This window comes from Apostichopus japonicus, chromosome 23 (genome assembly GCF_037975245.1).
Source record: "Apostichopus japonicus isolate 1M-3 chromosome 23, ASM3797524v1, whole genome shotgun sequence".
NCBI classification, from domain to species: domain Eukaryota; kingdom Metazoa; phylum Echinodermata; class Holothuroidea; order Aspidochirotida; family Stichopodidae; genus Apostichopus; species Apostichopus japonicus.
This window is the reverse complement of record NC_092583.1, coordinates 16,399,352-16,426,921: the sequence shown is the minus strand read 5'-3', so window position 1 is coordinate 16,426,921 and position 27,570 is coordinate 16,399,352. Positions and strand designations below refer to the sequence as shown.

The 27,570-nt window shown below is 37.4% G+C and overlaps 1 protein-coding gene across 3 annotated transcripts in view; it reads left to right on the top strand.

Moving 5' to 3' along the window:
- Window positions 1-314: 314 nt before the first annotated feature.
- LOC139964780 (low-density lipoprotein receptor-related protein 2-like) overlaps window positions 315-27,570 on the top strand; it is a 144,372-nt gene continuing 117,116 nt past the window's right edge. For 2 of the 3 annotated variants that reach the window (XM_071966743.1, XM_071966742.1), the window contains exons 1-13: window positions 315-912; window positions 12,167-12,271; window positions 14,594-14,716; window positions 14,912-15,040; window positions 17,353-17,469; window positions 18,020-18,139; window positions 19,587-19,750; window positions 20,637-20,884; window positions 21,525-21,722; window positions 22,270-22,478; window positions 23,285-23,425; window positions 24,099-24,290; window positions 26,478-26,676. In XM_071966743.1, the coding sequence (XP_071822844.1) occupies window positions 828-912; window positions 12,167-12,271; window positions 14,594-14,716; window positions 14,912-15,040; window positions 17,353-17,469; window positions 18,020-18,139; window positions 19,587-19,750; window positions 20,637-20,884; window positions 21,525-21,722; window positions 22,270-22,478; window positions 23,285-23,425; window positions 24,099-24,290; window positions 26,478-26,676 (2,030 nt within the window). In that variant the 5' untranslated portion in view covers window positions 315-827. Of the gene's footprint in view, window positions 913-1,043; window positions 1,067-12,166; window positions 12,272-14,593; window positions 14,717-14,911; window positions 15,041-17,352; window positions 17,470-18,019; window positions 18,140-19,586; window positions 19,751-20,636; window positions 20,885-21,524; window positions 21,723-22,269; window positions 22,479-23,284; window positions 23,426-24,098; window positions 24,291-26,477; window positions 26,677-27,570 lie in introns of those variants that run through there. The other variant, XM_071966744.1, reaches the window with a different exon arrangement.

The following is a 27,570-nucleotide window of genomic DNA, read 5'->3' as shown; positions in this document are numbered from 1 at the left end:
TGCTTTTTCATGTTTTCTTTCTTTTTAGTTTTACTTCTTAATCCCTTTCTTTATTGCCTTGCGAGCACTATCGATAAAGCTATTCTTACTCTGACTTTTGCTCCCTCTCTAGGTATTTACATTCTGTGAACAACATTAGCTAGGACATTTGGAAAAAAAAAACCCACGTCGTTCATTTTGATACTTCTTCCTGACAATCTGTGGTGAGAGAATAACGACGGTCTTTGACCGACGCATGAAAATTGTCCTGCATGGGGGAAAACTTTCCCAACCATTTAGCATTTTTTTTCAGACCGCTAACAAAGATACGCTATTCCATTTTCGCGCTTACGTCATGACCATGAATTGGATTGGCTGAAATTCTGTGCATCTCAGACGACTTTTCGAACTCGGGTTATTTTGGAAGAAAACATACACACTCGCACAGGCCGCTGGGACACTCTCGCGGGTATCAAATGTTCGTTGACCTCGAAATCGAATATCCCCTGCCTTGTTCAGTTTCAAAGCTTGGCCCGGTGGTTTTTTTCACAACAAGTAGCACAGTTTGATAAGTCGTCCCTGGATCATCTCATTTACAGTGCACACAAACTACACACAGAGGCTGGCTTACGTCGTGACCGAGAAGAAGCTTAGCTGAATCCAGTTAGCGCACCTCTGACTTTAAAGAGCAGACGACTCTTCCAAACTTTGTTTACAAGGTGGCCAAAAGAAATCCGTTCCTTCTAATAGGAACTAACTGATATTTTTTCACTGACATGATGATGTAAGAAATATCTCGGATATTTTGCCTATTCTTGCCGTAAACTTTCATTTTAGTTGATCTTATAATGGATTTCAAAGTTATTTTTGTAGTGTGTCTACTCTTACCATCCGTGTCTTGTCAAACAACTCCACCGTCAGGATCATTCCCAGGTAAGGATAACTCAGTGTACACATATCATAACCAGCGTACACGTGCATAAACTTGTTAGGGTTTATCAAGTACTAGGCCTGTAGTATCGAAGCCCCCCAAAAAAAGAAAAATAATAAAAGCGTCGGGTAACTGGGAAAGGCATCGTCCCGTCGGGTAAGCCATATTTATCATATGTTTTTATGGTCACGAGGCACTTCAAGTTCAAGTTGGGTAAGCCCGTATGTTACTACTATGTGCCCACTTGTATAGGCCCAAGAAGTTACAGTTAATCTTACTACTCTTGCTGTTACTGTTAGTGTTAGGCAGCATTATTTCATTGTGTGGTTTAAAGTGATAGGAATTTCATGATGCAAAAGTTTGTAGATTTTGCTCAATGACTTAACTGGCAATTCATTTTATCTCCTACTGAAGTAATCATACCTTTGAACTTATGGTTCCTCTGTGTTGATCCACACTTTCTCTTTCACCTCAACTCCCCTACCAATGATCCCTCCCCCAATTCCCCAAGAGAAAGAACTTATGTATTTATTTGGTTATATTTGTAGTTGTTACTTCCAAGTAGAAAGTTCAGACTTTCCATGTCCAACTGAGCCTTGATCATTTGCTAGTGATGTAGTTATTGTAGCCCTTGACCAGTGGCATTTGGCAGCATAAAAGGGATGGAACCCCCTTCCCCCTCCCCCATCTTTGGAAGACAGCCATGAGGCTTAAATCAACTCTTAGATTGAATTCACACTACCTCTGGCATCTACTGGTCCAGGTAGATATAACTGTTTCACATCAATTGAGCCAGCTATTATTATACAACACCTAATTATATTCCGGCCATTTGATTGGTCAATTGCTCGTCGATTGCATGCAAAATCCGCTCTATTGCACTCTATGAAATAGAACCATGTGTTATACTTTTTGATAGCAATTTTTTCAATGGTAAGAGAGCAGAGAACCTGTCTGTGTAAAACAATCTGTTGCATGAGTGCATTTTACATCCAATTATATCCAAATTTGAAGGTGTTGTATAAAACAAATAAATTCGTTGAAAGATGTAATTTGTTCCATTCAACTCGGCTGCGCCTCGTTGAATGGAACATTCCATCTTTTAACTCATGAAATATTTGCACTTTTGCACTCATAACCATTCATTATTTATATACTATTAACTGTACTGTACATGTTTATTCATGTGGTTTTGATTGTGCTGAGTAATCTGCCTCAGGTAGAACTGGTCGTACACAAAGGAATTAAGCTCGGCTTCTATTCAGATTAAATTTAAGCTCTCTATTGACCATTGTATTGCTATTATACCAAAAGTTTTCACATCTTTTGAAACAGAAGAATAAGTACTTTGTACAAATAGACAGGTTTATTTTATTTATCTGTTCAATTTTATTTTAAAAAACTTTGTTCAAATTGAGGGTAACTCAGTAAGCCAGAAGGACCTTCCTGATGCAAATGAAAGAAGAAATATATATCTGAAAGCATCTTAAAATAATTTTACTTTTCTTGGTATGGGGAGGGGATCATTTTTCAAGCAGGAAAGTTAACATAATTTTTTAAGCACATTTTTCAGGGAATAAATCAAATCCTACACACGTGCAGCTCAGGCATATAAAGTAGCAATTTTTATCTATAGGCTATGATGTGTGATTATATATGCTTAAGGTGAACATACACTGAAACTTTAAGACTACAGGCCTAGAGTCAACAATTTTGTTTGTTTGTTTATTTATTTGATTTTCCACAGATAATAAATATATAAATGTAGAGGGAAGTCCTTTAAAAAGCCAATACAGGCTTAACAAAGTAAAGGACAATTTTAGTCACTTATATAGTAAAAATTTTTTTAAACAATTAATATCTAAAATCAAGTTTTCACTGGCATTTTCTGAGGTACCACACATATAGGTCTCTGTACAGGCTGTTGAGAACGGCCTTACAATTTTTCTGATAAATTTAAGCATTATATAATATGGAAAGCACACCAAATCTTTGCCTGACAATTGTTACCCCACTTATATCATGTGTTGTTAGTGTTCTTAATTTCTACTGGCTGAAACAAACATGTGCCTATTTCTACTGGCAAGCAACAATATCCTGAATTTCAAGGCCTTGGACTAGCAATGGTAGGTTCAGATTTCAGTTTAATTAAAACAAAGCCAGGCTTTATGGGCTTCACAGGGGTTCAATTATGTTCCAGGATAAGCAGATCAGAAACTTTCTTTGATTATAGAAAGGCCAAGCAGACCTGGCATGGTAAAGAAAAGTTAAAGCACTTTCTACTTTGTATCATTAGTTGTACTTCATTGTTTTTTTGCCTCTCCTCTCCTCCCCTTCCCCAACCCCATCAATTGAACAAAAACATTAAGTTTGTTAAATGATTGGATAGTTTTTGCATAGCAGATTTTGGATTGGATGGATTGGAAATGATTAAATTAATGAGCATCAGACATCAAGCCAAGACTGTGCTCTGTTGTGAAACAAGGTGCCATGGAAAAAGAAAACGTCCTATGCAGGACCGTGTTAATGGTGGACTTGTTTCTTAGTTATCACATGAGTCAAAGGTCACTCTCTCTCTGTGTCTCAGCTTCTCGACCCTTGTGCTTCAATCTATAAGACAGAACAACTTCATTCAGTTCCTTTTTCTAGGAAATATTTATCATAAAACCTTTCCCAAATGACAATAGAGGTGAATATTCCACTATTTGGATTAAAACTCCAGTTACTCAAACTCATCCCTGGATACAGCTCCATCAACAACTTCCTTTGCCACTTTCATATTATTTTATAATGTCTTTTAAGGAAAAGGTTTTCTTATGAAAGCACATCTTCTTGCCATGGAAAAGATGTAGCTCAAGTAACACTTTTTTTGTCAGATATCTGCTAGCATTCTTTGCAAATCATGGTGACAATGGGGTGACCTTTTCAGAACTTCTATAAAGATTTTCTCCTTTGAGAGTGACATTTTCAGCATGGAGATGGTAATATTTTTACTACCTGTGCTTGAGCAAGGTCAGAAGACCCCCAAGGGCGCTATTTCTGTGCCTGGCACAGGCTAGTAATATTGCCTCCCCTGTTATGAAAATATCCACACAGATACACAAAACAAAAATTGTGGTTAGTGTAAGAAGGCAATGGAACAACAGTGTTGAGAAAGGCCATTGCTTGAAGCATGCTTGAAGCATATATCAAAGGATAATACCATTGAATTGGATAAAGTTGATAACCTGATCCTCTTGTTGATGAACAGAACTAAAGCTTCCTGATCTTATATTATGATGGTCTCCTGGGCTGTGATTTACAAGATCATTTATGGCTTAGTCAGGTTTGAAGAAGGTCAGGTAGAAGAACATTCTAGTCAGGTAGAAGAACATTCTAGTCAGGTAGAAGAACATTCTAGTTGTCTGACCATGTTTTACCTCCATGGTTTGACTGATTGTCCCATGCCTCAAAATATTTTAAAGTCTCAATGTGTGTTTGCCAAATTTTAACTTCGACCTTTCGACCCAAATTCTCAGTCAAAATGACACCTTTCTATGCAATTTTAATATTAATATTCATTATTTTTATTGAGTTATCTGTCGTTAAACATTTTGAGCTGAATAAAATTTGCCAGATTTATTAACGAGTCCCTAGATTCTACAAACTTCAAACAAAATTTTCAAGCCCCGCCCAACAGATCATGCGCCAATCAAATCTCACTGTTTGTTATCGACCGTTAGGCCTAGGCTTATTTTCACTTTTGTGGTTAGCCGGTGTTAGGTTTCTTCTCTTGAATAGTACCTTTCTTTTGGTCTTACCGATGTAGCTTGAGAAATTGTATCATTTCCTTCCATTGCAATGAATAAACAGGTGCTTTCAGACGTTTCCTTCGTGGAATTGGAGTAAAAAAGTGGATGGTACGAGTATATAAAGGTTCCAATTGTGTAATGAACATGTTGATATGGGCGGTCGCAGTGATCGTTCGCGCCACAAGGGCAACAGAAAATAAATTTCTTTCTTTTGATTGCTTTTCTGAATTAATCCCATCTGATCAGAGTGCATTTAGATTTTAGAATAAGAAACATCAAATCTGCTTCGGAGGTTTGTTTTCCGAACTTCATCAGCAAACACATATTGAGACTTTGAAATGCATAGCTGGAGGCGAAAAAGAAATTCATTTCTTTTGTCTAATACTAAAGTATTTAAGTACGCAAAAAATATGTTAGTTCCCGTTTAGTCAAAAGAGACATTCAGTTAGAGAAATTTGATGTCAAAGTTAGCAGATTCTCACTGACCAGAAATGCGATGCATAAAAGCTCATGAATGTAAAGGTCACTGTGTGACGTCCATCTGTGGCATGTGCCATGAACAGGAAACAATAACAATGGACTTACCACTTCTTGTTAGAATGTTAACCTTTCATTACACTCCACAGAATGAGGTCACACCTGTATGTTAATGAGCTTTCACGCTTCACATCTCTGGTCAGTGAGAATCTGCTAAATTTGACCACGGTATTGTTTGTATACTAAAATACTTAAAATTGAGCCATTTACTTTCCACTTACTTACTGTGTAAAGTGAAAAGATGGTCGAGGCAATGGAATGTCTCGCAAAGTACAAATCCAAGAACAATCTCACCAAGATATATGTTTGTGGTTAGATACTTTGTTAATATTTACACATCTATCACTTGCTCAATTGGGCAAGTTGAGATGAGAGAGAACTTGCCTGACATGATCATGTTCAATTGCCTCAGGCAACTTGGCATTTGTTAATGTACAGCCCTGAACAGAATGACATGAAAGCAATTCAGGTGAAAATATTTTTGTTTTCTTAACATTTAACTGACTTGTTCACAGAGGAACATAATTTTTCCGCAAAGAAAAAGTTGCCATTTGATGAAATTCTTAATGCAGAAAGCCTTAACAGCTGTGCAAACATTCAACATAAATGTCACGTTTCAAGGATAAATCAACAAGAATATTATAAAAGGATTGGAAAGTAGAACCTCTGTTTTACCTCCATGCTTGGAAGAAGCTTGAACAGGTTTCAACCAGCTAACGACCTTGGAAGAACATTTGCCTTATGACATCACAGGTCACCTACTGTGATCCATTGCAGGGAAGCATAGGGTTTTGCCAGTCATATTAGGTTCCATCATGTCATGAGTTTGGGACAAGATATTTTGATGGCATTTTCAACTACCAGTTTAGAATATTTTTCTTTTCCATAAGAATGGCATTGTTAGTCACCCGGAATATGCCTTTAAGTAGAAGCAGCCTATTGTTTTGGTTGTTCAAGTAGGTCTGAAGAGGTCAAATGATTAAATGCTGTTATTGTAATTATCTCAAGTACTTATAGCGACTTGAACATGGATATCTCATAGTGATTACAAAGAGCTAAAGATCTGTTTAGAGTGCAATACATATCCTAGCAGGATCATTAAACTGTTAGTTCATTTATGGTAAAATTCAACCTTTTGACACTGAAGGGCACAAAAGGTGTCTGTGAAGAAGATTGTTGAGAGTGAGTGTTTCTTTTACATCTTAAATCTCTTCATGTGGATCATGAAGATCACGGAGATCATGTGTGTGAGAGAGGATGACTTGCACATAAATAATGCAGGGACTCAAAGTCACCATGGAGACACAACTCCCATAGTCTACTCTTCTGTATTACAGAGTATTTTCCTGCCCTATGCTAAATCAACCATATATATGCCTAAGCAGTCATGTATACAAACATAGGTGATACACTGTCTGAACAATTTTCCGCCCCGCCTGGCCTAGCTTACTTGATCCACTCTTTTTCTTCATGATTTCACATTCCTTTTGGCCTGTGTGTACATGTGTTGCACTACAAAGCACCAAGATCCTTAGAGGCCATTTTGTTGCACAATTAAAGGCATTGAAGACTCGCCCTAAACCGTGTGCCGCGCTCTGAAAAAGTTAACTTTCCGTTGCTTGCAAGTTAAGTTTTCTGTTGGTCGCTACAAAATGCAGACAGTAAAGAAAAGTGATGCCTTGTTATATTTATCTAGACCTGTATCGTTTGTATACTGTGTTGTGGGTATTGACTGCAGCTGTATGTACTGACTGTACACTAGTGTCTAATTACCGATAGTAGCAAGCTGTGTGTGTATTTTCTGGGATCGATGGTGGTGTCTAACACTTCTGTTACACCTCATTCGAAACTAGGTCAGATTACCGGCATGAGAAGTTTCTTTTTGCAGGAGTCTTCACACCCTTTAAGCTTCACAATTTATTTACACTTCCTCCATTCCACACAATTGATCCAAGCTGATGTAGCTTGAGATTTGATATCATGGTGGTGGTGGTGGTCAGCAGAGAGACAAATCACATTGTGAACTTCAGCTGTCTGGGTTTTGATGTCACCTAGCTTGGCTAATAACAGTTGCCCAAGATTTCCTTGGGGCATATCTCGCTATGTAACCTTCAGTGGTCTGCTACAGACACATTGGAACAACATTGTTCTAATTACGCTTACAGGCATTAGAAATCATGAAAATAGCTGCAACTACCATCAAAATCCATCAAATATCCATCTGTAGACCTTTAAGTATTTCAGATCTAGTATCTAGTCAAGCATATACATACTAATGAGAAACAAAACAAAAATTAATAGGGAAGGAAAAACTTTCACAGCCTCAGTTACAGATTTTGATGTTTTATCTTTCATACATGTACTTTAGAAGATGATTTTTGGGCAGAATATTTAGTTTTGATATGTTAAAGTTTAAGAAAATTTAAGAAACATTTGAAGCATTGGTAATGTTTCTAGATGGCTATTCAGGTTTAAAAGACATTAACGTTTCTTTTTATATAATTACCTCTAGACTGCTCCTTTAAGGCCAAATTGATGATGATGATGATGATGTTGACTCATTAGTACAGGTCTTAATGTTAATCTGTTGGTTTATTAGCTTTAATATCTTAATTAAACCATGATCTTTAAACTTTCTTTTAAACAACATAGCATCATTGGATGACATTCAATATCATTAGTCCTTGACAAACTAGGAAAGCATTATGAACTTGTCGGTAGAGTCATATGTTTCCCTTTTTAAGTGAAGTTTGTGCAAAGCATCGGAGGTACTGACCCAGTACAGTTAGTGGTCTGTGTATTAGACCAGGGAGCTGCTACTCTAACAGATCCCTGATTAGACTACAAAGTGCTACTATGTGTGTATGTATGTATGTATTTTAGATCCTCCTGCAAGCAGGAAATTACAAAGAAGCCTCATTGGCCATGATTGGCTTATCAAAGCCGCAAGCTGACAGAAGTCAGTGTCTTACATTCATATTTAACGTCCATGATTATGAATTGTCAATTGTCAACAACTCTTTAACTGGACGACATGCATTAATCTTGGAGTGACTCGAACCAGGGACCTTATGATTGGAAGGCATCGGTGTTAACCACTGAGCTAACACTACTTATATAGAGATACACTGTACTGAAGTGATATCAGTGAACACTTTTAGCAGGATATAACATTTCAAAATTAAATTTACTTTGCTCCTCTCTTACCTGTCTCCCACTCCACATCTGCACTTTCCTATCTACCTAACTACACACAGGAAACGTTTTAGCACTGCGCCCTCACTCCCTGGGCACCGCCCACTCCCACTTACACCTCCTTCCGAATCTACAACGTAGGAAGAAACTACACATTTTTGCTAGCAATCCTTCCGTAGCAAATTTCATTCATTTCTCAAGTGTTTGTGCCTGAAGTCAGATCTTTTAGAGCATCATTCTGTTTGGTCACCAATTTTCGAAGCCCAACTTTGAATGCTTGATTGATTATGCAGTCCTGCATGGGAAAGACTGATATATTTCATGATATTTAGCGTGTGGGTGCCACTATATCAGGTTAAAAATGTGACTTTCTTCATCTCCTTGTGATGTCAAAGGCCATTTTGTTGAGATATTTATATTCTCGGTATACCTAACATAAACTTTCAGATGTTAAGTCATTTCTTGCTATTTGTTTGTCGTAATTTAAATATCTGTCGAACATAAAGCAAACAGGAATTATAAAAAAACGACGCTGAAAGGTACTTGCCTTGCCAAACATGTTTACTTAAAATAAACTTGAACATTAAAATAGGCCGGCCGGTATATAGTTTAATACCTGCTTTATCAGGACGTGCCAGTTTGTAAAATGTGACATGTTTATATATACTCTATTGTTTACAGTAGGAGACACATAGTGACTGGTACCTCAATATTCTAGGAAATTCCTGTGTTGTAAATTATCTATAGAGCCATTCTTCTCCATATTTTGTCCTAGAGCTGTATCTAACCTAGTCTTGGCCAAGTCATTTGTACTCTATTTCTCGTGTGCAAACTGTACATGCCTCAGAGTCCGTTTCTGCCTACCACGAATGTGCTTGCCCATTGTATTTAACATGCCCAAGGATCTGTTCCATATATACGTCTTGGACATTTCTCCAAAGAGGGGAGTGAGCTTACGCAAACCACAACATCTTTATTCATATTATTTTTACAAAATTGCGTGTCATGTGAGATCATGTTTCTTACACAGCAATTAGCAACAGTCTCGCAGTGTACAGACCAATCTAAGGCCAAGTGATTGTTCACTGCAGGAGGCAGGGGTTGAATAAACATTTTGGGGGATGTGGGCCCAATTGGCAAACCTGATTGGCTTCTTCGCTTTTCCAAAGCTAATCTGCCAATATCAAAGTAAAACATTAGATAGCTTGGGAGAAATGTGCAAGACCCTATTATCAATCTAAAGTATTGCCGTGGGTGTTCTCTTGGCAGTACAGCAAAAAGATACAGGAAAATATCTTTGTGAAAAAGAAAGGTACACTAGGCAGTACATATTAGAATTTAACACGACTATATCTAAACCCAACCGTTTATCTGTTCGTGATAAAATTTATAGGGTTCTTTGGGAGAGACTGCAGTGCTACCTTGATGTTCTTATACAGTTTTCAGTATTGGCACCAAATTTAAATATTTAAAAAAAATTGCTAAACATTTTGAAAAGTACTCGCATGTTGGTGCTGAATTTCTGAATTGTTTCCAGTTATAGAGAAGTGATATATATATATTATCTATTATTCTAAAGAATTAAACATTTCAGTGAGGAACTGAGGAAGTATAACAGAGAGCATTTAACCATTTTCTTCACCTTCCCCCTTACCCTATGTTCACCTTTATAATCTCTTACTCTTAGCTAGCAGCACAGACAGGAAGTCCTCCTACATCACACTTTCCAGAAAGATTACTTATAGTTTCTATTTACAAGCCAACAATAAACTTGATATAACACACTTTTCCAACCTCTAAGTTCCAATAGATCACTTACACTTTGACCTCCACAGTAACTCTCTACAACAGAAGCCCTATACAGTACATCTGTCTGTGCACCAAATATCAGATATCTCCTATATAGTAACCTGTGATATGATGTCATTGCCAAGGGTGTCTTAGTGTGGTCCCTTCTTAATTTATAGCTTAAAGGCCCGGTCACACTACAGCGATATTTTATCGGAATACGGTCCGATATTTCCGATTTTAGGCCGAAGAGTGAGGTTTGTGGTAGTGAATGTAATGAATGCAGTGGAATATTCGAATACCTATTCCAAATCTGAGGGGTTCTGGAACGGACTACATTCTGAAGTGACGTCACATCGAAAAACGATAAAAATCGTATGAGAAATCGGATAGCTATCCGATAAAAGGAAACGGAGTCAATATCAAAAGTTAGGAGAGGGCTATTCCACATCGGAATGGCTCAACAGATAGCAAATCAGGTCCTTTATCACTGTGGCTAGAAGACCCGAACGAAAAACAGGCTGTTTTGATTCCTCCTGGAAAATCGGATAGTATTCCGATAAAAAATCGGTATAGTGTGACCGGGCCTTTACATCTGTTTACTAGAAGGGAAGGGTAAATATGTGGACAGAGTAACTTCCTGTCCCATCCTCTGTAATCCATTGTCAAGACAGATACATAGATGTTACTTTCACCAATTGTATTCAGTGTGATTCAACCTGTAGGAGCCGTGCTTAGCATGGTTTCTCTCAAGCTTACTTTCCCCTGTTACAGTCACTGTATTCAGTAGTAGTTATCTAGCCAGATGAAGATCTAATGTACTCTGTTTAACTGAAGTGATTGTTTGTGTCTTTATTTCTTGGTCACATACCACTGTGACAATTTGGTGGAGTAGTGGCGTTGTGACAGAAGTATATCATATTTGATGGTGGCAATGAAGTGCTTGTTGAAGTTGAAGCATGAGTGACTATTATGAGTGACTATTATTTAACTTTCTAACATATTTGGGGCCATAACATATGTGATGAAAATGTTGCAGATCGACAAACAAATATAAACTTCACCATATATACACATTCACATCTAGTTGATAGAACGTATGTTTTAAAGGGTGTGAAGACTCGCGCACAAAGAAACGTCTCATGCCGGTAATCTGACCTAGTCTCGAATGAGGTGTAACAGAAGTGTTAGACACCACCATCGATCCCAGAAAATACACACCCAGCTTGCTACCATCGGTAATTAGACACTAGTGTACAGTCGATACATTCAGCTACGGTCAATACCCACAACACAGTGTACATAGCAGCGATGGAAATTTCAGGTCTAGATAAATATAGGTATCACGTTTCATTACTGTCTGTAGTGAGAAGAAGAAAACTTCACTTGCAAGCAACGGAAAGTTAACTTTTTCAGAGCCCGGTTTGGGGCGAGTCTGCAATGCCTTTAAGTTGTAAAATTTTGTGAATTTTGGAATCCTTAACTTGAGATTGATTTAATTTGAATTCCAAATGTTGTGTTAAGTCTCATCATTAACGAGGATTTGAAATAAGATCAGGTGAAATCCTTTGATCTCCTGTATGGAATATGTGTGTGCCTCACACATGCCTGCATGGGTAGGAGATGTAGAACTAGTTCCAATTCTTATACATAAATGAAGTTTGTATGGATCACAGCAGGGTCATATATTGAAAACATTGACATATCTTTCCTGTGTTGGATTAAATTAGTTAATTTAAAGGATAAATGGAACACTTTTAAGAATGCAACATTCTCAGAATGTTCATATGAATATTATGTTTGCTGATTAGGACGACACATAGTTACATTCATAACTCAAAATACAAAGTTCTTTAAAGCAAATCTGGAACTATCTTTGATTTCAATAATTTAATATTTATTTTTTGTGTTTAAAATTTAAACGTTTGTTTAATGCTTTCAACAGATTGTGAAGTCGGTGAATATGCTTGCCTTGAGGGCTGTATTCTTTCCTCGCAGGAATGTGATGGGATAATAGACTGTACGGATGCAGCAGACGAACTTCATTGTTGTGAGTATAAAGTTACCATTAAACGGACGTTCTGGTGCCCGTTCACCCTAGTTAAGACCCTAGTATGAACAGCCTATTGTACCTTTCTTTGGCACAAAGCTATTTTCCCATATCTATTTGCTGTACTGCCAAGAGAACGCCCCCGGCACAGCTTTCGATTGATACTAGGGTCTTGCACATTTCTCCCAAGCTATCTTATGTTTTCCTTTGATTTTGGCAGATTTGCTTTGGAAAAGCCAAGAAGCCAATCAGGTTTGCCTATTGGGCCCACTCCCCCCAAAATGTTTATTCAAGTCCTGCCTCCCGCAGTGAACAATCACTTGGGCCTTAGCTTGGTCTGTACACTGCGAGACGGTCGCTAATTGCCGAGGAAGAAACATGATCTCACATGATATGCAATTTCGTAACAATAATATGAATAAAGATTTTGTGGTTTGCATAAGTTCACGCCCCTCTTTGGAGAAATGTCCAAGACATTTGTATCGGACAGATCTCGGGCATGTAAAATACAGTGGGCAAGCACATTCTAAGTAGGCAGAAACGGACTCTTGAGGCATGTACAGTTGCACGTGAGAATAAGTGTATTAGAATGGCCAAGACTAGTTTACTCACTGTTGCACAAATTGCTGGAATCTTAGCATTTTGTATGACTTTAACAGTTCACAATGTGGTAGTTGGATCACAGAAAAGTTTCAACTTTATGATGCTTGTTTTATCTTACATTCCATTCAGTCTCAAATATGTCAACAAATTTGAAAGTTTAAAAAAAAAGAAAAAACATTTTATCACCACATCATCAACAAAAGTTGTTATATCAACTGCTCCCCTATGAACTGACATGACTCTCTGTTAAACCTGCCTGACTCCCGAAAATGATTGCAATTGGTGACCTAGGCTGGTTGGTACTAAGATTCTGCTGGTTGTACAGGAAATATTCTATTGATTTCTGAGGTAGGGTTAGGAAGGGATTGGAATGGAGGGAAGGGGTGTTAAGGGTTTAAAAGGAAAATGAAATGGGAAGAAAAGAATGAAGGGGAGAAGGGGGGGAAGGAGAGGGAGGGAGGGGAATAGGTCTCAAACAGAATGTAAGATTACTCAAACTGGTTGACATCGAATGGAAGTTACTTTACTAAAATATGACACATATTACTTGTCCCTTTTTGATTTAGTCGGCAAAGTGGCCCTAAAGCTTCACTACTTGTGTCATATGGTATCAATGTGACTGGAAAAATGGAAATTAATGTGAATGCTACAAAAAGTATCCTAAAATGTTTTGCAGATTTTGTCTCGAAGTTTGCTTTTCCTAATTTGATATAATTATGTAAAGGTAAAACTTAGAAGTCAAAATCTGGTAATCTATCCATTCCTTACAGTTGGGTACATTTCAGATTCTGTTGAATGATGCATAACTATAGCATTAATACTTATCCTTAACTGTTACACTTGATTAACATGAAGACATAAGTAGCAGCTGCTTTATTCTCTATAGGGATATAGCTAAATACCATGGCATATAGCCAAACCTGTCACCGAATCCCAATAAATGTTTCAAACACTCAGGTTATCTCAAACATCAAAGTTTATTGTCCAATTTTGAGATATATAATTGTGGAACCAAGATGGTTTTAAAGTTTTAGTAACTTTCCTCATGTGGCAAGCAGTTAATACTGAGCTGTGATGGCTTTTTTGAATGCACCACATTCCTTTGTTTTACTGTTTTGGCATACAACCTTGAGCAAAAGAAAAACTAAACATTAGCAAGTGAAAACTTAGAATAGTTCCTTCAAATTTAAGAGTAGTGTGTTCAGATTGTAAATAAAATTTCATTTGTATGCTGGTTTTTGTCACATTCAGAAGGGGGACATTGTTTGAAGTTTTATGTTCAGTGTTCTGATTCCTTAAAGGGGAGCAATACTGCCAGCTTGACACTTGACATACATTTAGTATACATATTTATGCCAACAATAATGACCTTTATCATGTCATTCCTTTACGACTTCATTGAATAAAAAGTTATTATTCCCCTCCCTTATCCTGTTGAATGTCGCCATATAGGAGGAGAGGGGGGGGGGTGGGCGGGCAAGCAGACTATCCAGCTATTTACATTGTCATACTTGCAGCAGAGAGAGTTCCTGAAAATGAGTTGCCAACTTTAATAATATTTAAACAATTAATTTTTTATCCAACTTGTAAGACTGTGGAATATTAATAAAAAATGTTAAATACATTCAAAATTCAAGTAAATGTAAAACTGTAATGTCTGGTTGCAGTGTAAAAAAAATTGAACCTGTTTTGTCTGGAATCGTCTTCATGTTTCGGCAGATAATCGAACCTGTGCGGGTAACCATTTCCGATGCGGGGGTGACCTACAGCGATGCATTCCACAAGGGTTTGTTTGCAATGGATTCTGGGACTGTCGAGATGGTTCGGATGAACAATCCTGTGGTAAGGATTTCCTATTGTCATTTCACTTGGATGGTTATTAAGTTTTAATTAACACTTGCTTCCAATAATGGTGAAAAATATGGATGAAAACAACTTTTTTTTAACATGATCAGTTCGCCTTTCATTAAATCAGAGAGACCTGACTGGAAAGTTGCAAAAATACTTAATATCGGTCAAAATATTTTCTCTCTTCAGACAGACAACTAACATGTCCAAATGGTGAATGGGGCTGCCCTGGTAGCAATTCCAAGTGTATCCCTGTTGGTCGTCTCTGTGATAGAAACGAGGACTGCTCTGGGGGCGCTGATGAACAAATGCCATGTTGTAAGTTCAAACTACGGCAGCGTTGGAATTATGCTGGGATGAAGGGAGATTTCATCCTGGTAATGTCCAAGAGAGCTACCAAAATAACATCATAACAGGCAATTTTTGTGGAGTAATGAGATGAAAATTGCCCACATACAAATTTCTGTTGTTTTTTTTGGTTTCGATGATAATCGTAACCTTTGCAATCATGCGTGTGTGTATGTGTGTGTGTATGTATGTGTGTGTGTGTGTGTGTGCGTTTGTGACGCCCAGCTTGTAAACACGATATCTCAAGAAGGGAAGCTTGGACAGTTCTCATATTTGGTACATAGGAGTATCTTATTGAGTACAAGAAGCCTATTGTTTTTGGTGTAGGTCAAAGGTCACTTGGGGTCACCAGGGGTCAAATAGTGAAAAGCTTGTAAACATGATATCTCAAGAAGCAAAGCTTGGATTGATTTCATTTCTGGTATATAGGTTGACCACATTAAGTACAAACAGCCTATCGTTTTTGGTGGATATCGAAGGTCATTTAGGGTCACCAGGGGTCAACTTGTTAAAACCTTTTCATAATATACGGTATCTCCCATCGTCCAGCCTATAAGTATATGACATGGGCGATTCGCCTCATAAGAAAAGGAGAGCCTACTGACAATTGAAAATGATCGTATGGGCATCCGTAGATTTGAATCTGAACTCGCGACAATATCCCCATTGACTTAAGTGTGTCGCTAGAAGTCCTGAATTGCTATGTACATATCTACATACATGTACAGTGTCTTCCAAGGCTTGCTTGCAGACCATAGATATATAAAAGTACTAGAGCTACTTCAACACTTGTGACTCATCCGTATGGATATTTTGCTAAAGAGTTGATGTGATTTCGATGGAATAGTGCACTTGAATGGCGAAGCATGCCTTCTCTAGAAAATATTTGTAGATCATTGGTAGTTCTGGTTGGATGTAAGTTGCACAGGTACCATGAATTTCAAAACATTTCTTGGCCAGCTGCCAAGGAGAAACTAGGTCAAGCACCTGTGAACTTGAGATTTGCTTTCACTCCATGGAGTTGGCTGTAATGTTGGCCTAGTTTTTCTCAATAATTTGTGAAACTACCCATTGACAGGGTGTGACAAGGTTGATATTTTGGGACTAGTTGTGAATGGGGTAAGGGATTGTTTCAAAACATAACAGTCATGTGATCCAATGTCAACAAAGGTCAATCAGGGGTCAAAAACTAGTATTTTTGCAATAACTTGAGAACAAAATGTCCATTAAGGTTGGGAGTTAAGCTATTGTAATACAATAGTAGACCTGCATTTGGGTGACCTTTGACCTCAGGTTGACCTCCAGTGACCTGTATTAGCTTCTTTCAAGTTGATTCTTTGAAGTTTTGTGGGCATATTCCAATCTGAATTGTCCATAAGTAGACTCCTCTGCAACCTTAATGTGCGAAGTTATTAGAGATTTGGTTTGGTTTGTAATACTTGGTGTGCGGATTCATAAAATTGAGTACAAGAACCCTACTGTTTTTGATGGAGGTGTGTATAACCACGTACAGACTGACCTGTGTTAGCATGCCATAGTGTTATTGTAACAGCTAGTTCTGGTTATACTAACAAGCAGAAGTCTAGTGCATTGAAGTCATCGAAACCTCAATGCATTTTGCATTCTGGTTAAGGGTTATTGTCAACTTGTATAGCCTCAATCAATTCAATTAAATCATTTGTTCTTTTAAGTTGCCCTTTGCAAATGAGTAACAGTTCCACTTTCTTCGGATCTGTCACCAACTGATATCGTGCAATTACTACTGCAGTGTTTAACTGTAGTGGGATGCATCGAGAGATTTCATATGCTGTAGCAATTAGCCAGTGTTTGTAACATTACCAGTCAATGTTATAGTGAAATTTAATGTTACATGCATCTTGGGCCTTGCTAGGTACATAAAATTGCTATGATAACTGCTAATGTTCATTTTGAAATGTAACATAATTGTTGGGTTTGTACATATAACTTGTGGATATTTTTAATTCAACAAACCAACTACTGTATACTTGTTGAATGTGAGTGACACTGTATTGGTAGGTGATATTACCTTGGTAATAACAATCCTTCTATTAGTGTTTTATATCTGATTTCTCACAATATACACAGACTAAGACTTCAAACTACAAGCATGCCATGTAAATATTTAGGCAGCACTTAATTTATGGTAATGTCTAAAGGTAACTATAGATTTATAATGGGAAAACTGCCCTGTGTAACTTTTTCGTAAATAATGAAAATGTTTTAGAATCTTGACACTCGTAGTTTTTCTCTACTGTCTCCAGCTAATTTACGCTGTGGCATCCTGTCCTGTGCTCATGATTGTGTAGCTGCACCGGGAGGCGGAACATGTATCTGTCCGAATAATTACCAACTTGCTAATGACAGCAGAAGTTGTGAAGGCAAGTTAAAGAGAATGATAGTATGTATTTTATTAATAATTAAGTTATTGAAGATATCCCTTTTCCAGAGCGTGACTTTTTTTTATATATATATATATATTTTTTTTTGGGGTAGGCAAGTAACAGTAACAACATCCTAATTTGTGCAATGAGTGAATGTTTCCATGGTATCATGGCAACCAATTCTTATAATTTAAGCACCATAGTTCTTCTTGTCATATGACTTCATAAACCTGTGAACTATTTGCTCACTGTTAGTAACCCACAACTCAAGTAAACAAGGCAACATTGGTCCTAGTTTAATAGGAAAAGTATATAATTATATTAATTTATCTCATGTCTGTACCTGAAATCAAAAAAGAAGACTTTCAATGTCTTCTACTTCTTCTATCTGGTTATCTTCTTTTCAAATTTGTAATGTTTTCAAAGAAATTATCCTTTTTTTCTTTCTCAATTTTTTTTTACAATGAGGTGCTGTCCTTTGCTGATATTTGTATAATTTTGTGCATCTTTCAAAGTAATTTTGTGCAATGATTTTCTAATTCTACAGATTTAGACGAGTGTATGTCGTTTGGGTATTGCCATCAGAAATGCACCAATAGTGAAGGATCGTACACATGCTCCTGCGCTGATGGTTACACAAGTGTTGGAGGAAATTGCCCTGCTGTTGGTAAGCTGGATGAGTATCTGAAAGAGAGATGTACTAGAGCCAAATTATACTTTGTAAACTTAATAATAATAATAATGATTTATTCTTATATAGCGCTTTACATCAAAGAATGATCTCAAAGCACTTCACAAAATCGCATAAAATATTACAACTTAAAATGATTACAGCTTTAAAATATTACAGCCTAAAAATATTGCATCTTAAAAAAAAAAATATGAGATCAAATAATAATAAATAAAAAGTAAATAAAAAATATAAATAAATAAAATATAAAAAATAAAAAAAGCTTCTGATAGAGTGTTGTGGTCAAATGGAAAGGCAATGGCCTTGCGATTTAAGGATTGCAGGTTTGAGTCCTTTTGCCAGATTGTTGTGTTGTATCCTTGGACAAGGCCCTTAATATACATTAATCTTCTTCACCCAGGTGTATTTATGGGACCTTGTGAGGTAACTTTCTAAGTATATATATACATATAGTTTGTGGGAAGTCCCCTAGGAGACACAAAGATGTGGTGCACTGTAGTGCCCTGGGAGCAACTGTTTAAATTGTGTACACTTGAGTGTGCCCAGTTACCAATGACCATAATGTTGTGTGAGATGGCCTTGTCAATGGGTAAAAGATGGAAGGTTTTGAGGTTTGAAGTTAGTGTAAAAGTAAGGACAAATCCTCATTTGAACACTTCTTATCAATATAACTTACGCAAGCAAGGTTTTTAAGAATTTAACCCCATAAATAAAACTGTTTGTTAAAACTTATCGCTACAGCATGTCATGTTTGTGGTTCATGGCTCACAAAAAGTTAATAAAAGGGGGTCAGCATACAATTTTGAGGCTTACTGTAGGTAGCCTTACATTAGTGTGTAGGTTTCATAGTAAACTGTGATATGTGTTTTGGTCTTGAATGAAGACAATTAAGTTGTAACATTAATGTCACAACATCTGTGAATATTCTGAGGTCCCTCAACGCCCATGTGTTGTATGATACTTCTGTTGAAGTGAACGATTAGTGCCCACGCTGGGCGGCACTGGGCGGCCGCCGCCCAGCTCTAAAAGTTACCTCCCAGCACTGTCTTAAAAATCGTGAATCCTGCCCAGCACTATTTTCATCTAATATCCCGACATTCCTAACAATATATTCAACATAAATTGGGCCTAGCCTATGCCAAAATCATACAAACTAGTAAATGCATCAGTGACACATGCGAGAAACATTACTTACGGCTCTCAATCGGTCCCTTGTAAAATCTAGTACTTGTGTATGTGCTTGAAAAGCTACACAAGTGCCAGCATTTGGCAACTGAGCACCTTCAAAAATCGAACACCCCCTCCCCCTTAGACGCCTCTCCCAGGACGGCGATCAGTATACCCGGCAATCAGAAAATCCTGGGCACATCCTGGTGCATGAAATTCATATCTAGAAACATTTGCATATTTTCATCTGTCTTAGGATCACAGTTGGCTCAGATTATTTACACCTATGGAAGAGATGTTTTCAAATCTTCATCGCTGAATGGTGGCCAGCCAACCAGAATAGGTCGCAGTAAGACTGCAGTGGCTATTGATTATCACTGGCAGCTGCAAAAGGTGTTTTGGAGTGATGCATATGGTCCGGTGAGTAAGAACCATATTTTGATGAACAAAGATCAGCTTATCTTGGAAATTGTTTAAATTTGTCGTTACAAGAGTAACTTACTTTATTAAATATTTTACACAAAACTATTTTGTGGGAATCAATTCGAAGAAGTGTAATTACTGACAGAGTGAAATTTTCACATCTTGGCTGGAGCATTCGTTCCATTAAGGGAAGCCTCACAAATCTAACAGCCATGTCCAGGCCAGCGGAAATCTCGCACCACTTGCTCATTATGCATGTGCATATTGGTCCCATGGCTGAATGCACACCAGCTGATAGTCAGCCTGAGTAATGAGCACAGCGTCATGACAACACAAAGCTGCTTATTGTTCACAAGCAATGAGCAAACTTGGCCAAGTAAGTGGATAAACTTTGGCAGTTTTGACAGTCAGTAGAGCTGTAGTTTATGTTGAAAATTGCCTCATACACTAAAATCCGCCACTACCAAATGTCCGAGATTCAATACTTTATAAAATTCTTGCAAATCTTCCCGTTATAAAACCTCACGAATAAAATTTCTTGGTCATTTACTCGAAAGTTAGATAAAAACAGCACATAAGTATAGCCTTTATAGGGCCTGTACAATTTTAGCCTTGAACAACGAGTACAATGATGATTATAACTGTATAGCGTGGAGGTTAGTTTGGAGACAGTGTGCACTCAAGTGTGGCTTATTATCTGCTTGTGGCTGTGCTCATTATAACAGCGGAAAAATCCACCGGTCCGGACTCTGCGGTTAGAATTGCGATGCTTCCCTAAATTTTTTTGCTCACAAATGAATAAATCATGATAAAGCATGTTGGCTGTCTTTTGAACTCTATATATTGCTTCTGTTAACCTTTTGCTTTCTCTCCTTATAATCAGATACACAATGTGTCTTTGAGTGGTGAGGTCGGTACCTCTTCCTCGCAAGGCCAACCGGTGAACTCTGGATTAAGAGTATCAGCATTAGCTGTTGATTGGGTTGGGAACAAGCTGTACACTGCAGGGTATACCCACTTTGTGAAGACAATCATGGTCTCAGAGTTGGATGGATCAAATAGAGCACATCTCATTGCTCCAACTAGTGATTCAGATAGCATTAATTCTTTAGCTGTGGACCCAACTGAAGGGTGAGTTACACTGTTTTGTTAAACCTAGACAAAAAAGGGGAAATAAACAAAGTTGTAATAATGTCATTTGCAGAAATTTGTTATCATTTAGTAATAATTTTGTGCTTTGCAATATGATGACTGATAAGTAAACTTAAGAAATCTTGCTATCAATTCAGATCTGATAAATCAACTGCAATTGTTTTGTAAGAATTATGTTTGGAGTATCCAAGCCAATTATGGAGGATTTTACTTTTTCTGTCACACTTGTACAAAGTTTGGATTTTTCGATCCTGTTTTTTTTTTAAATTGAGAGAATTGGATCAGTTTTCAGTTGATGATCTTGAGCATGGTTAGTACACTGTGTGATGCTGTACGTTACTTGTAATCAAATAAATACCAACTTGGATGAACTTCATATGTGGTGTACGGTTCCATTTTGTGAGTACAGTAATTTTTCATGAGGCTCCAATACACAATAGGAAGTCAAAAAAACACAGAATTCAGTCTATATGCCTTGTTAGCAGGATAACTCCCCATGCGAAAGAGAGGTACCTTCACTGTTGTTACTATGGATACAACCCAAGAATATAGAAAGTTAACATGGATGGTACACATGCTACCATAGTGAATGATTACAACAGTTCATTCTCTTTCACAGGTACCTTTTCTATTCTTACTATGGAGACAACCCAAGGATAGTGAGAGGTTACATGGATGGTACGCATGAGGTAACCATAGTTACCGACTACATCTATATGGTATCTGACATGATTACTGATATTCCTGCTAAGAGACTTTACTGGGTGGACCGAATGTTAGACTACCTGGAATCTGTTCAGTATGACGGTAGGTCAAGGTAAGTAGTCAAGAATCCTCAGTTATCTGTCTCCACACAACCATCGCACTGTTGACTTCAGCATCGCTATGGTAACTCAAGGTTTGTTGTCATGACAGACAATGTAACTTTTCTTAAAGAGAAAAAATATGCCACATGGGTAAGTTGAAACCCCATCTTAATAACTGAACAATTAAGAGCTCAAGATGTAGTTCATTGAATGTAACCTATTGTGCATGGCTGAGCATTCCCTTCCCTCTAGAAGGGAATCAAAGCAGGTGGTCTCTGCAGCCAGAATGAGCAGATGCAATTGTGATCTGTGTTGTTATTCGTGAAATATTGTGCATTTCATTTCATAGCTTCCATTAATTAGCATGTTTTTTGCACAAATATCAAATATATGATTAACAATGTTTTTCAAAAGATTTTGCCAAGTGTTGTATCATTTGGGGGGGCATATCAATTGCCCCAATGCAACGTGATGTCATTTTTGTCAGTAGGCGTATTTCAGTCAAACAAGCAAATACCTTACCAGTTTTTTTTTCGATATATTTCAATCTATTAACAGGCAGATAATATCTGTTGGTTTTAAAGTCCTGCCCTCTCCTGTGGGTTTGGCCATTTTTGAAGAATATGCATATGCAACAGATGACACAAGGCAAGGTATTATCAAGTTGCATAGATTTGACAGAAATCCCGAAGGCTCAGAAGTTATACATAGTACATCATCCGCCATCAGAAAGTTACGAGTCGTTCATCCAGTTTTACAACCTGTAGGTGAGTTTTTCAAGTTTTGGTTTTCCTTTATCTATTTGTTCTTTTCTGGTTGGTGGTATATACCTTCACATGTTGAGTGTTCATTGTATTCAGGTATCAATAATGACAACTTAGACACTGTGTCAATAAGCAAACCTGCAGCCGATGTAGAATCCTGTGCTGCTAGGCTGAAGTAGTAGCAAACAATAGTGATTGTCTCTGTTGAGCACAAAGAATTGTCTTACACGCAAGCCCTGGAGTAGTGCTTTGTCCTGAAACAGAATGTGCTGTATGGTTGTGAGATATTTCAAGTTATAATGCTTTGAATGATATTAAAGGGTGTGAAGACTCGCGCAAAAAGAAACGTCTAATGACGGTAATCTGACCTAGTTCCGAATGAGGTGTAACAGAAATGTTGGACACCACCATCGATCCCAGAAAATACGCACACAGCTTGCTACCTTCAGTAGTTGACACTAGTGTACAGTCAGTACAGCTACAACACAGCACAGTGTACAAACGATACAGCGATGGACATCTCAGGTCCAGCTAAAGATAACAAGACATCATGTTTCATTACTGTCTGCATTTTGTAGCGACACAAACAAATGTCACTTGCAAGCAACAGAAAGTTAGTTTCAGAGCGCGGCACACGGTTTGGGGCGAGTCTTCAATGCCTATAATATCAGCAGTATGTAGCTACCAGTTTTATGTGAAGAACTATACTTTCTAGAGATAAGTGGTTGTTCTCTACATACAGTACTATTCAACACAGATTATTTCATTGGTCATCAGTGGGGTTAAATTTAGTTTCTGCTTTTTTGTAGTTCCTAACCCTTGTGGAGAAGACAATGGTGGGTGCACTCACCTGTGTGTACTTAGCCATATTACTGACAACGATGGAACTGGGTACAGGTGCAAGTGCCCCATTGGAATGGAACTGGATGAAGATGAGAAGGGGTGTTCTCGTGAGTAATATAATGATGCATGCTGGGAAGGTTGGAGGAGGTGGGCTATGATAGAGATGCTGGGCATGTATGTATGTATTTAGATCCTCCTGCAAGCAGGAACTTGCGAAGAAGCCTCATTGGCTTATCAAAGCCGCAAGCTGACCGAAGTCAGTCTCTTAGATTCATATTTAACTTCCATGATTGTGAATTGTCAATTGTCAACAACTCTGTAACTGGACAACATACATTAATCTTGGAGTGACTCGAACCGGGGACCATATGATTGGAAGGCACCGGCATTAACCACTGAGCTAACACTCCAAATTGTGGAGCGAAATCATGTGAGGAAGTTTTCATGTACCCTTATTATCATGATATAGCAAAGCACCACTCACAATGGAGGTTAGGACAATCGGTCTGTTGGTATAATTACGGTATATTACATTAATGTTTTGAAAGGTGCCGAACCAGTCACACAGATGATTGAACACCCTTGTCCGTGGAGATTTATTTTGATGGTTTCACGAAAACAACACTCTAGTTTCTTAGTCTTTCTCCTATCTTCAAAACTTCCGCTTAAAATAATTACCAGCTTTTGTAAAGTGTATCTAATGGAAAATGAAAAACTATTATTTAAATGTTGGTAGTGAAAAATGAAGCAATGTCAAATGTTTGATTCTCTTTCCTGCAGACATTCAGAAAATTTTGTTTTACAAAAACATTTATCTCAGAGGTGTTTCTCTGGATAATAGTCAAGGGTCCTTTGCCATCGCCCCTAAGGCAATGAGTTCATGGTCAGCGTTTTCAATCGATGTACAGCAGAAGACAATCATTTATGGTAGCTATGGCTTCCACATAAGAAAAGCCAAGTTTGATGGAACAGGTAAGATCAACTGTGTTTTGTATTTTGTGTAACCGGTTTGCCTAGATTTGATGTCTATAATATTTTATAACTATTCCATTTGCCATTTGTAAAATAAAGTTTCATGTTTTGCATGAAATGTGGTTCTAACATAGCATTGAGATGTTACCAACACTGCTGTGACAATGTTTATGACCAGTATTCTTTAATACATGAGTTCAGAACTTTGCTTATCATGAATATTTGGCAGTGATCAAAATCTGGAAATCTTGTCTGCAAAACCTTTAAATATTCTCATTTGAAATTAGACAAGAAATCACTGAATTGTTTGGCTTTCTGGTTTTATATTTGTAGTATAGGTAACTGCAACATACAAAACAACACTACACCAAAAGCATAAACATGTCTCATTGAGAAATGGCACTCCAACACGATTCAAACCATTAACGTCTTGTAAGTATTTGATTTTGATGTCAAATATTCACTTGTCTTCCGCACTCAATCTCAATTGAATCACAAACACCACTAGAACACATACATAAGATCTCCCTGTGGTGATAAGTGGATGCTCATTAGCTTTCAAAAAGCTTTCAAAGGAGCTTTTTGGTATTTCCAAATTGTCACATCGGTAAAAACTGTTATATTTTAAGCTAAGCTCAATTTATGTACAGCTCAAGAAAAGGTCACATGAAGTTATTCAGTGGAATCATTTCTTGCTTTTTATTAAATATTTTACTTATTTAATTATCATTTAATCCTTCGTTTTTTTCATAGTTACAACACATATGAATTTAGGTGGTCTAATATTCTCTTCATGTTTATCTGACTGTACATCTGTTTAATTGGTTGGTTTTTCACCACATATGCCAGTTAATTAGACAACAGAAAAAGAGTTTATTGCAGTTTGTGATTTTTGATTGTGAGTGGGAAAGTAAATCTGTAAACATGGTCCAGTTTTCAAGGGCTTCGCAATAATTTTGACAATCTCTGCTTTCACATCCATTATTCATATCATGGTTAAATATCTGTGTTAGTTGAGATCATATTCAAGGCCTATTTGCTCTCAACATGTAAATCATATAAATACATCAAGCATTATGGTGTGGAGTTGTGCATATTTAAGGGATATTTATAGGAAATGGTAAAGTTGTCTGAACTGTTATATTTCCATTTTAAGTATGTATTGTTAACAACAACATAACAGATCTTAAGAGAGAAGCTAATTTTCTACTAGCTCAGGGATGTAAGTCTTCCGTATTTTTACGGAAATCCGGTTTTTTTTTTCAGGGATGTAAGTCTTCCGTATTTTTACGGAAATCCGTTTTTTTTTTAATTCCAATAAAGTTCCACAAAATTGTACAAATATCAAAGACACAACGCGGCAAAAATGCCTGGCCCGTTGCAGCAAGCTAACTTCAATTTTCACTCATCGATCAACCAAAATACCATTTCCTGTTACACATCGCATTGCACTGTACAACATTGTGTGTGCCATGTGAACATCGTTGCGTACGTGCGAACTTCAAATCGCCATAGCTCATTTCTGTCGTTGAAAAACCTTGCCTAATTCACGTTGATTCGTAACTGCGGGTGCTCGACATAAGTTTCGGAAATAACGCTTGTGATATTTGTGAGCGGCTAAATCTACGGGATACGCATATGATAGTCGATATTCGTGATCGCTTTCAAATGTGAGACTGTTTTTTATTCCGGATTTGGCTGCGACGTATTCGTTACTTGGAGCTAGCCTAACATAACGATAGTGTGTAAGTAGTCAGAACTAGGGGTATGATGTGTTAGCGCTAATACTTTTGAGCTAGCCTAACATAACGATAGTGCGTAAGTATTCAGAGCTAGGAGTAGGATGCGTTAGCACGACATTCCCCCGGTTTCTCCGAATAGTTTTCCGGTTTTTTTTTTTGGCTGCACTTACATCCCTGCTAGCTATAGAAACGTGTAAAAGTCAGTTGGCCTGACGTTTCGATCCTAGCAGGATCTTCTTCAGAGGCAAAACAAAAAAAAAACAAAAAACTATAGAAACATCTGAACTGCATCCTGGCCTGTGAACTCCTGTCAGAATTTTATCACTATTTTTTTTGTCATGCTTTTTGTTAGATTCTATAACGAGCAAACAATACTTTCTTTACTAATGTTTTCATTTCATTACAAGTTTTTCTTTTCCATGCTTCTCTTTTTGTTTGGAATCAGATATTGGGACAATAATACTGAAGAATGTCTGGTATATTGGTGATATGGATTATGACTGGTTATCAAAATCTCTCTACCTTGCTGATTTGTGGCAAGGATCCATTCTTGTTACTAACCTTGATGGAAGATTTGAAGGGTTGAGAGCCTTGGTTACTGGTCTAACTGTCCCAGAATCTGTGGCTGTGGCACCATTGGCAGGGTAATGTACTACAAAGTTAAAGTGAATCTGTATTCTTACACACTTGATTTTTACTTGTACCCACTCTTACACACTTGATCTGCACTCGTACTCACTCTTACACAATTGATTTAGACTCGTACTCACTCTTACACACTTGATTTTCACTCGTACTCACACTTACACATTTGATTCGCACTACGCTCATATACACTTGATTTGCACCCTTACTTTCTCATATACACTTGATTTGTACTCATACTGACTCTTACACACTTGATTTGCACTCGTTCTCACTCGTATACACTTGATTTTTACTCTTATTGACTCTTACTCACTCTTACACACTTGATATGCACACATACTCATTCTTACACAATTGATTTGCACTAGTACTCAATCTTAAACTCTTGATATGCACACATACTCACTCTGTCACACTTGATTTGCATTCATACTCTACACACTTGATTTACAATCATACTCACTCTTATACACTTGATTTGCACTAGTACTCACTCTTACACACTTGATATGCACACATACTCATTCTTACACAATTGATTTGCACTAGTACTCACCCTGACACTTGATTTGTATTCATACTCTACACACTTGATTTACAATCATACTCACTCTTATACACTCGATTTGCACTAGTACTGACTCTGACACACTTGATTTGCAATCATACTCTACTCACTTGATTTAAAATCATACTCACTCTTATACACTTGATTTGCACTGGTACTCACTCTTAAACACTTGATATGCACACATACTCATTCTTACACAATTGATTTGCACTAGTACTCACCCTGACACTTGATTTGTATTCATACTCTACACACTTGATTTACAATCATACTCACTCTTATACACTCGATTTTCACTCGTACTCACTCTTGTACTCTC